This window comes from Nanorana parkeri, unplaced genomic scaffold (genome assembly GCF_000935625.1).
Source record: "Nanorana parkeri isolate BGI_ZX_2015 unplaced genomic scaffold, ASM93562v1 scaffold557, whole genome shotgun sequence".
NCBI lineage: Eukaryota > Metazoa > Chordata > Amphibia > Anura > Dicroglossidae > Nanorana > Nanorana parkeri.
Window position 1 is genome coordinate 174,556 of NW_017306825.1, and position 11,293 is coordinate 185,848.

Consider the following 11,293-nt stretch of genomic DNA (forward strand, 5'->3'; position numbering starts at 1 on the left):
GCCGCGCCAAGGCACCTATTGGTGCCTTGGCGCGGCAGTGCGGCTTTCACATTTTCTGCAGAAGAGAAAAGTTGTTTTACATGCTGGTTTGTAAATGTGCCATGATGCCTTTCTACTGTTTTACTGTTCAAAGCCCATTTCGTGTGCACCTTACTGTATAACTGGTAACAAATTGTTGAGTGCGTTTGTCATTTGTTTTGCTTCTACTTTCTGCAGTCGCCATTACTTTCCTGCATGTCTGCCTATAACATTTTTGACAAGGAACAAGACTATATCATTAGAAGTTCAGAAACTAATAAGTTAATCATTCAGTTTATTTTGTGTTTGGGATTCTGTGAAGAATATATCAAATATTATATTGATGTTGCTAAGCCTTAAAGTGTATTTCCATTTTTGCAGGCAAATTGGGATAACACATATTTTATCGTTGTTACATGTTTCTCATTCACATGGCATAACTTAATTTTTGTTAAATGAAATTGCTGCTTGCACAATACATGCTCTATTATGAAAGGGAAGTTTTGCTCTGGAATGTAATATGATTATCCTTGTCTGTACTGTGCTGGCAGATCTCATTATCAGGTGCAAACTAGATTTGAACACTGTCAGTCCTAACAAAGGGTTAGCGATCTAGAAGCATTATATGAGGGGAAGCTCATTCTGTCCCTTGTCTTTCTATGGGGACAGACAGAGTTTCCTGTCACTTGGAAAGAGAGAAGCTTGCAAAGGCCTGTTACAGAGAGACATATATAAGGTAAGAAATATTTTTTTAGGTATGTTGTGTGAATAGAAACATGTAACCTACATATAGTGGGGTTTGCTTAAATTTGACTGCAAAATTGGAAATTCAATTTAAAGATGTAAAAAAAACCATTAAGCTGTATGGCTGTGGATTATATAGTATAACAGGAATTGGGCCTGGTAAAGATGTATTTCCCTCTGCAATTATACTTGACAGATAACAGGAAGCCAAGCAGTTTGTTCAGCATTGCACATTATCTTTCAGGCATAACCTGGAGAAGTCCCTTCAGGAGGACCCATGGGAGTCTGTGAAGTTGGCTGACGTAGGTACGAGTATTCTCCTATTTACACTTTGCATGTGGGTTACAAGAAGGTCCCTATCAGCCTAAGCGCAGTGCAGATACACCTAATCTCCCGGGGCTGAAAACCTGTTCTAACTGGTGCATGGCAGATGTACAGGGGAAACCTATTAGAAATGTATTTCTATATATGCAAAATGGAGCACCATATACATGGCCTGAATAGAAGATGTGAAGATTAATGAAGGGAATATATGACCATATGCCAGTACAAATTGTAGCAGGGGGTTAGAATACCACAAAGCTCTGAAGTGTGCAAGTGCGTTAAAGGGAGCCGCCTGTTCGGTGAACGTCTGCAGAACACCGATTAGAATTGCAAATGAAATCATAAGTGAGAGGCTTCATTCTTCTCATATTCTGTGACAGTTACATGAGCTGGGATATTGAGATTGTTCCTGCCTTGTACTATTTAAACATAAATTACACACTACACCTGCAGTATGAAGAGGGTCTTATTGAATATGCATCATATTCTGAGTCAGTAAATATATTTATCTGCATCACTGCACCTGAAGTATATTTTAATGCTGTATTTCTTTAATATGGGTAAAGATGATTTGAATACAAAGCGGAATTTATTCCGGATGCAGGCATTGCTGCCTTGTTTAGTTTTCACTCCAAAGAGACAGAACACGGTCAACTAAAACTGAGCTCGGTATAACAATCGGGTTCTATAATTGTACTAATTGGAAGATGATACTAATTTGTTTAGATAGTAATCATTCATTAGGGAAAGTTGCCTTTGTCCCCATGCATACAGGCTTCAAAGAAGAGCTATGTTTATGATGACCACTGGACAGTCTGACACTCATGGTTTAGGGAACTGATCACTTTATTGTGTGTTGCATATAAAGTGAAACGCCAACCGAAGCTTTGTATTTAAGCTTCTGGATAGAGTAGGGAAGGGTTAGGTTGTGCTTTTATTACTTTCCTTGTCTACAGCAAAGACATCAACAGCTGTAAAAGCACATTTTTAGGTAGGGTGGGGAATGACTAGAATTTCTGTGTTTTATCACTGTGTTTCCTTGGAAGATGGGCGGGATTCCACTCACTTCCTTTGTGGCCAGTGGTACAGGAAATAAAGCTGGCCATACACCATACAATAATCTGCAGATTTTCTGTGGTCAGATGGAAAAGGTGCAACAGATTCCTCCATCTACACTTAACTGTGTGGATGGAGTAATCTCCACCAATTTGTTGCACTTTTTCCATCTGAACACAGAAAAATCTGCAGATAATTGTAAGGTGTATGGGCACCTTTAGAGTAGATCTCCCCAACAAGGACAGACACCAGTAAAAACCCAAGAGAAGATATCTTTCCCAAAAAACTGAGATGGGAAAAAATAATTTTTAGCTAGGTGTGGACTGTCATACAGTGGCTTTCAAAAGTATTCACCCCTTCTGCCATTTTTCCTATTTTGTTGCACTACCACGTGGAATTAAAATGGATTTTAGATTGATATGAACCCTTAAAATGGATACCAAATCACATTATATTTGTTACTTTCCTCTTTCATGTGCTGAAAAATAATCTGCACTGAAATCCTTTATTTTATTTGCAGCCTAGGAATGTACAGTTGTCTGGCTATCGGGTTCCCTGTTGGTAAGCAGGATGTCTCACACCGATGATGTCCAATCACATCCAGCTCCAGAAATCCCTCTGAGCAACCCTTTATCATATGAAACATTAGAGAGGGGCACTCCTAGGCTGGGCTGTCTGGGTTTAAACCCATTGTCTGGGTTTAATAAAGTGGGATGTGATCTTACATCATCGGTGTGCAGCTTCCTGCTTTCCTACTTAAAGCTGGCCATACACCTTACAATTATCTGCAGATTTTCTATGGTCAGATGGAAAAGGTGCAACAGATTCCTCCCTCTACACTTAACTGTGTGGATGGAGTAATCTCCACCTGGGCCAACCTGTTGCACTTTTTCCATCTGACCACAGAAAATCTGCAGATAAATTGTAAGGTGTATGGGCACCTTAAGAGTGTGGTTAGGCTGTCTTTGGTTGACACCCGGAGTTCCATAGGCCGGGGGATTTTCACACAGGCATGGAGCAGTGACATCTCTCTGCAGGCTTTCTTTTGTTTTTTCACATCATTAGAGACTGCAAAGATTATTTGTCATCTTCTTGCAACCTCTCCAGTATCCTATAACCAAGTGTTATTTTCAGTTTCTGTTGTTTTATAGGTGCTTTAGAGTGGTCTAATTACCCTTGTAAAAGGAACCTGTCACAATTATTGGTGTTGCCACCTTCTTTCAAAATGTACTTGTTCTGTGGCCGCCATGCTCATCTTCTGTTTCGCTGTTCTTGATTCTGTGATACAGAACATGTACGCAGCCACTGAAGTTGAACTTCTATCCTGCATCCTTCTTCTACATCAGTATACACTTCATAGAAGGGCCAGAGGATGAATATGACAACCAGACAAGTAGCTCCAACTAAACAAAGATGACAGTGGCAGCGGATGTAGTTTATGATAAACATTGATGTACTTGAGTGACATTTGCTGTTTTCCGCAGTGCTAGTTTTGGTGGATGTTTCAGTGAAGTGGATGAGAAGCTCTTTGCACTTGGAAGTTCTCAAGTGTTTGTCTCAGAACTCAGCCATCCCCAGCATCCTCGTGCTGAACAAGGTAAGTCTTAGCACATTAGCCTGAGTCAGGCTTCTTAGGATATAGAGAACATTATCAGATAAAATATATATAAATCTTAATTTTCTTTGTATCCCAATATGCACATACATCAGCTTACATGCTCCCTGTAAATTTTGTGCATGTTCCATCAGGTCTATTTTCTTCTCACAATGATATATAATTTACAGTCATCCATATTTTTCCAGCAAGGCTGAATGATATATCTAAGATGAATCAATCCTATATATAGTTATATATATTTGATCCCCTGCAGATTTTGTACGTTTGCCCACTTACAAAGAAATGAAAGGTCTATAATTTGTATCATAGGTGTATTTTAAATGATAGAGACAGAATATCAACCAAAAATCCAGAAAAAACACATGATACAAATGTTATAAATTGAGTTGCAGTTCAGTGAGTAAAATTAGTATTTGATCCACAAGCAAAACATGACTTAGTACTTGGTGGAGAAACCCTTATTGGCAAGCACAGAGGTATGACGTTTCTTGTAGTTGGTTATCAGGTTTGCACACATCTCAGCATTTTTCTTCCTCCAAACACGGCGAGTCGAGTTAATGCCAAAAAGCTCTATTTTGGTGTCATCTGACCGCCGAACTTTCTCCCAATCCTTCTCTGAATCATTTAGATGTTCATTGGCAAATTTCAGACGCGCCTGTACATGCGCCTTCTTGAGGGGGACCTTGCGGGCGCTGCAGGATCTCAATCCATGGCGGTGTATTGTGTTACCAATGGTTTGTTTGGTGACCGTGGTCCCAAATGCCTTGAGATCATTCACAAGCTCCTCCCATGTAGTTCTGGGCTGATCCCTCATTTTTCTTATGATCATTCTTACCCTATGAGGCGAAATGTTGCATGGAGCTCCAGACTGAGGGCGATTGATGGGTATTTTGTATTCCTTTTTTCGCTCCAACAGTTGTTTCCTTCTCACCAAACTTCTTGCTGATAGCCTTGTAGCCCATTCCAGCCTTGTACAGGTCTGCGATCTTGTCCCTAACATCCTTTGACAGCTCTCTGCTCTTGCCCATGGTGGTGAGGTTTGAATGGAAGAAAGAGATTCTGTGGACAGGCGTCTTTTATATACATAACAAGTTGTCGTTAGGAGCACCTTCTTAAATTGACAGGACTAATCCGTGTACCACATAGCCAGTCTGTGGGAGGAGCCAGAATTATTGTTGGTTGGTAGGGGATCAAATACTTATTTTACTCACTGAACTGCAACTCAATTTATAACATTTGTATCATGTGTGTTTTTGGTTGATATCATTTAAAATACACCCATGATAAAAATGATAGACCTTTAATTTCTTTGTAAGCGGGCAAACTTACAAAATCTGCAGGGGATCAAATCATTATTTTCCTCACTGTATATCATTTATTTTTTAGGCCAAACAAAAAAAAATCAGTAACACATAAAGTGAAATGTTGTTTACTTAAGCCTTTTTGTTTTAGATACATGCTTAGGAAGAAAAATATTGCATCATTTAATGTTTGGCCTGTGGCAGGAAGATAAAGGTTATCTCCAGTGCCCTGCTTTGTGGATTCTGCCCTCCAGTCACATAGAGCAGCAACTCTCCTCAACATATTTTTAAGTAGCTACTTGGCCTAAGTTTTCAGGAACTGTTATACAACTTTCAATGCAGATACTGATTTGGTCCATGCAAAGAACCAGTCATTTACAATTTATGGTAATTCTCTGTCAACCATGCTAGCCCAGCAACAACATCAGGGATCAAAATGGGACCAAGTTCCTAATGCACTAGGTCACTAATGATTCAAACATTAATTTTAACTTGTGGTGATACTTCTTTTTTTAATCTCTAACTTAATATTTAGTTTGCTTAATATGAGTGTGTGTGTGTGTCATACACATTTTTGTCTTGTTGTATATCAGTTCTGCTGCTCTCCTGCAGCCACTTCTGTGTAAATGCAGTGCAACAATGGTAGCATGTTATTTCTCAGGGTGAGTTTACTTTTGGTGACAACGGGGACCATACCTGCATAATGTGTGTGGAAGTGGCCAATTGTAGTCTCCTTTGGAAACCCATGTGACAGGGTGACAAAACAGGTAAGCAATTGGGAGACAGGGACAGAGTTGTCAACTCATACCAGGAAGAGTCTAAACAAGTGGCTTCATGGCAGGATTAAGTTTTAGTAATTTGGGTTTACATATACTTTTAACTATATTGAAATGGAAAGGATTTTGGATCATTTGTCAGTTTAACATTTTGGATGTTACCAGTCCTTAGAAAAGGTGTTTGCATTAGTTTTTTCAAGCCTTTTCGTCTACACCTAGTAATCGTGCTACTAACATACTTCCTGTAACTGGACTTCAAACATTTCTGCCTTTGTTCATCTCCAATGCATGGGTTAATGATGGGATTACTGTGAATTGGCGTGCTTTCTGTCCAGCTTACAAGAAATAACAAGGACACTTAATTTCTGTCAAGATCAATAGGTATTTTCTGTTCTTGCCTGAGGAAAGAAAACTAATGCAGCCACCACATCTAGGGACTGGTACCCTGCAAGAAATTACACATTTGTTCTTTTGTTTAGTTTTACTTTAAACGGCGGAGTCTTCCCAGACAAGCCACCACCAATAGCATTGTAAGTGCAACACGTTCTTATTCAGTGTAAAGTACAGAATATTACATCCTGATTTTCTTGCTTTAGGTTGACCTTTTGAAGGATAAAGGCTCTTTGTTGGAAATAACAAACACTTTGACTGAAGGCGTAGTGAATGGGAAGAAAGCACATGTACATTCTGCAATTTCAGGTAGAAGAAAGGGGAAGAAAGGTGAAGCCGAGGCGAACAGCTTTGAAGAGTCAGAGGGATCAATAATCCCAGATGCGACTTCAGACATCCCAGCAGATCTTCTCACTAAGGGGAAAACGAAGCACAAAGACTTGCAGAAGGTTGGGTGGGCCCATTTTCAAGAGGTTTTCATGCTTTCTGCCATACATGGAGGTGAAGTAGATACACTAAAGGTAAACCATATTGTTTAATCACACTGACTTAAAGCTGAACTTTATTGATTTCTCTGGTTTCTTCTATCCCCCATTTATCAACATGCTAGTTATTTTATTTTTTCTTAAAAACCATTCCGTTTAATACATACCTTATTTTAAACCAAGTAATGTCATCACTAGGTCTCTGTGCTTGTCTATATACTGCAGACAGATCCTGGCTGGTGTTAGGGGACAGCAGGTTGCTGTACATAGCTTCCTGTAAACATTCCAACACCCAGCCTCTGCTCGAGTCCTCCGCTCCGATGCAATAGTAGGCTGGCTCTTTGGAGGAGTTATGCAAATATCAGTATGCCATGATGGGTTAGTTTATATTATATTTCAGACCAATTATCTCATCTATACCACTTGGATAAATCTGACAGGATACGTTATAAGATCCTTGTGTCTCCCCTTGAGATTTAAAGACCGTTACCCCTCTGCACAGTAGTTCCTGAGACTGGAGTTCCGGCGTCCCTTTTAAAGCATGCATACAGCTTTATATCGATTTTTGTGATTGTGAGATTTGGCACGGTCTGTATACGTTTTATGCATAGGTTTAGTCCTCTATGGTACAACAAACTACTTCCAGAGCTACACATGGTGCCAGATACTGAATTGTGGATCTGGAGGGGTGTTTCTTTTTAACACCCTGTATTGACACCAGAACGGTTAAGATTTTCACCCAGCTGAAAGAAGACTTCAATCTGCCTAACCACTTGTTGTTCCAATACTTACGGCTGCAGTGTGCTCTTCAGTCACAGTTCCCTATGGAGCTCACAAGTAGCTCTGCCCTGCCAAGCTCATTTCTATATTCTATACTACGCTTCTTACCCCAAGCAGCCGCCCTGGCTCATCAGCCCAGGGTTAAGTGGGAGTGGGAGGTCAAAAGAACTGTATGATGAGGACTGGGAGGGAGCTTTGGAGGCTTTTAAGTTGGTCTCTCCTAAGCTGTCTGATAGACTTATCCTACTCCATATTATTCATAGGTAGCTAGCGTGGGTGTACAGTCATGAATAAACATATAATTTAGATTTGTTGCTCACTTTCCCACCATAAATTTTCTATCCCCAATAATCTTAAAGCAGAACTCCATGATTCTGGGAAGTTAACCCTTGCCGTTACCCCTGCAGTGCAAGGGTTAACTGCTTGTTTTGTCTAGGGAGCGAAAATAAAGAAAAAATACCAGATCATCGATCCTGCTTGGCTGCTAGACCGGTCCCACAGCATCATCTTCCCCAGGCTCTGGCAGTCTAAGGACTCTTGATGTCATCATATCTATTACACCTATTAGACTGTTGAGGGACATACCTCAACTGGGGAGTTGGGGGAGAGAAGTGAGCAGGCACTGCCACTGGACCGAGCATCAAGTGAGTATTCTTTATTTTTGCCCCTAGACAAAAACGAGCTGATAACCCTCACAGTGCAGGGGTAGCCGAACTGCAAGGGTCAACTTTTTAAAATCCTTTAATTTCTTCTCACATTCAAATTCTCTGATATTTCTAATCTGTGAGCACAGTACCAACAGGGTTCATTATGGCCACTGGCCAGAATAAAGGTGAAGGTGGCAAGCAGTGGTGTGATACCCCATGATAGTGTAGCTTTAGTCTGGCTACAGTTGTTCTAGAACACCCTGAGAATCGGAAATCCTGTGGCCTCCTGCTGGCAGTTTAATACTTTCAAGGTGGCTTGGAGAAAATCGTATTAAAGTTTACTATTGGAGGCATCACTGGAGGTGGAGAAGAGGAGCATTACACAGGGTGAGTTTCGGAGGATGTGTTAGCAGTATATGGCAGATCCTGGAGTACAAGCAGCATCCTGGAAAGGATGATTGGCATGGTACAACATGGTTCCTGAGAAGTAGACTTTCAAAGTCTTATTTTGTACTTTTGTAGCCCATCAGCCCAATACCTTTCAGCAACTCCAAATCACAGGACGCCATAGCAAAATTTTGAGTACCCCTTGTGCAAGCCCCATTTCGTTGAAAGGATAAGAACCCCAAAGAAAAGCCCCCTCCAATTGGAACTCATGTTAGCGCCCTGTTGGTGATCAGTGAAGTCGTGCCCTACTCTCACAATGACAGACAGTGGAAATGTGCCTTACACCCCTCAAATTTATCGTCAGGGTAGATGTACCCACCCCCTCACAATGATGGTCAATGGAGAGGTGCCCTCCTCCCTCACATTGATGGTAAGTGGACAGGTGCCCTACCCCATCACATTGGCAGACAGTGGAGAGGTGCCCCCTTACTTCATTGGTGAAGTGCCCACCCAGGAAGATAGGAGACATGGCTATTCCTGTCAAATCTTAAGACCAGCAATGCTTCCTGGCAAAAAGTAAAGTCCTCTTACTCTGCCCATAGTTTCTGCATCATTTAACATTCACATAAATGAGCTTGAGAGGACTTAACAATGTGTCTTGAGTAGGGATGCACAGATGCTTTTCGAGTACCAGTGCAGATACTTGGCATTTTCATGAGAACTGCCAGGGCTGCAGCGGTTGCAGCTGAGACCGGGCTCTGGCGCTCCACCACTGTCCTGAAATCATTAGTTTGTATTGTTTTAGAAAAACTGTCACATGACAATAAACAAAAATGTATCAGTACTCGTACTCGCAAAACTGGTATCTGTGCATCCCTTTATTTATATTTATAAAAACAAAATCGTACAAATCCCAGGAGCTCCGTGTGCTCCTTACAAATGACAGCTACCTCCTAACTTTTGAATTTTCCTCTAGTCTAGTCTTGGAGCTTAAAAAGTATCGGTACTTGTACCGAGTACTGTACTTGGTATCTGTGCAACCCTAGTCTTGAGGTCTGACAAGGATAGGGCTCACTGTACAGGGGTTCCTGGTGATCTGCTGACAGTGTAACCCCCAACTCTTCACAAATCTCCACATGGTTATACAGAACCACCACTGTATTGGGTAAGTAAGCCATCAGGCATGGGCCTTACTATTTGACATATACCCTCTCTGGCATTTTGCTTGTAGAGTATGGACTGACCAAATACTTGCATGCGTATACTGTATTTCAGTGGGTATACAATGCTGACTGAAAAATTATACTTTGGCTATGGAAGTGAACCACTTATATCTCCCATGTATGGGGCCTGAAAATTGAAACAATGATCACTTCCTTCTTTACTGATATTTGGATGAGTTTGTGTGACTAAATACAATGAGGGGAATTTATCAAAACTGGAGCAGACAGAATCTGGAGCAGTTGCCATAGTAATCAGCTTCTCTCTTCCGTTTGCTCATGGAAGATTCTAAAATGAGACAGAGAATCTGATTGGTTGCAGTGCAAATCTGCTCCAGATTTTGTCTGCTCCAGTTGTGATAAATCCCCCCCCAAAATATATTATACTGCATGCTTTCACTTGTCTGTTTTTTTTGTATATCGACATTAAACACAATACAAATGTCTGCTTCTCGTCTTGTTACAGAGGTACCTGATGACCCTTGCCAAGCCTGGAGAATGGCTATTCCATAGTGACGTTGTTACCACCCAGTCACCCCAGGAAATCTGTGACAATATTATTAGAGAGAAGCTGCTGGAATACTTACCCCAAGAGATACCATACGGTATCACTCAGGTACGATGCTCCAGTCCATCTATGATGACATTTTTCTGGACAAATTCACGGATGACTTGTTTTATAAAGCAGAAGTCACTTGTGTTAGCTTGTGGGATAAAACCAAGATGTGGTTACAATTATTGTTTTAAAGAAAACCTGTACTGAGAGAAATATGTAGGTATTCCGTGACTTCCTTCTGAAAATGTCACTTGGGTTTATTCTGAGTTACTGACCCAGGAGACGTCGGAGTGAATCAGTACTTCTAATTTGTATACTTGTGCCAGACTCAAAGTACTGAATCACCATGCCAGCCATGGAACTAGCTTTTTCAGAAGGAGAGCTCACAAATGACATGCTATACGCTCCCTCAGTACTGGTTTTCTTTGAATATTTTAATATAAACAAGGAAACTTCTGGTTGCTGTCATGCCAAAGCGTATAGCGCAGCAATAAAGACTAAAAACCTGGTAAAGGGCTCTCACAAGAAGCTGCCAAGGTACCCGAGGGCTGCCAGCGATTCCAGAGGTATTGACTGAAAAGTGTTCTAAGATATTAAACCTTTGTGAAGGAAATATTAGGGTGTGTCTAAAGTTGGTCGTATACACTACAATCTAATTCTACACGTTTTTGTTTTTTTAAAGCAATATGCTGTGTGATTTAAATACAGCATATCCAAAAAATACCAAACAGGCAAATATTTTCCCTTTTCTTATAAAAGGAATGTATAGTTGTTTTGTACATGTTTATGTTTCTGTATATGAGGCCATCTGAGCCCTGGAGCAAGGGAGCAGTTATCATGATCTACATTCTCTAACATCTCACAGCCGAGAGGCAGCTGATGTTTGTGTGTTTCTTTTCATACTGCAATTGCTTTCTCCTATTAAGAGTAAGGAATAAACATAGTAAATGTCATAGGTACATTTGTATGTGATATTCATTTAAACGGTGGG

At 40.7% G+C, this 11,293-nt stretch overlaps 1 protein-coding gene across 1 annotated transcript in view; it reads left to right on the forward strand.

Annotated features, from left to right (window-relative positions):
* ERAL1 (Era like 12S mitochondrial rRNA chaperone 1) overlaps window positions 1-11,293 on the forward strand; it is a 27,511-nt gene that overhangs the window by 14,506 nt on the left and 1,712 nt on the right. Inside the window, exons 6-9 of the mRNA XM_018562038.1 lie at window positions 1,007-1,068; window positions 3,627-3,739; window positions 6,434-6,748; window positions 10,213-10,362. Of these exons, the coding sequence (XP_018417540.1) occupies window positions 1,007-1,068; window positions 3,627-3,739; window positions 6,434-6,748; window positions 10,213-10,362 (640 nt within the window). The remainder of the gene's footprint in view (window positions 1-1,006; window positions 1,069-3,626; window positions 3,740-6,433; window positions 6,749-10,212; window positions 10,363-11,293) is intronic.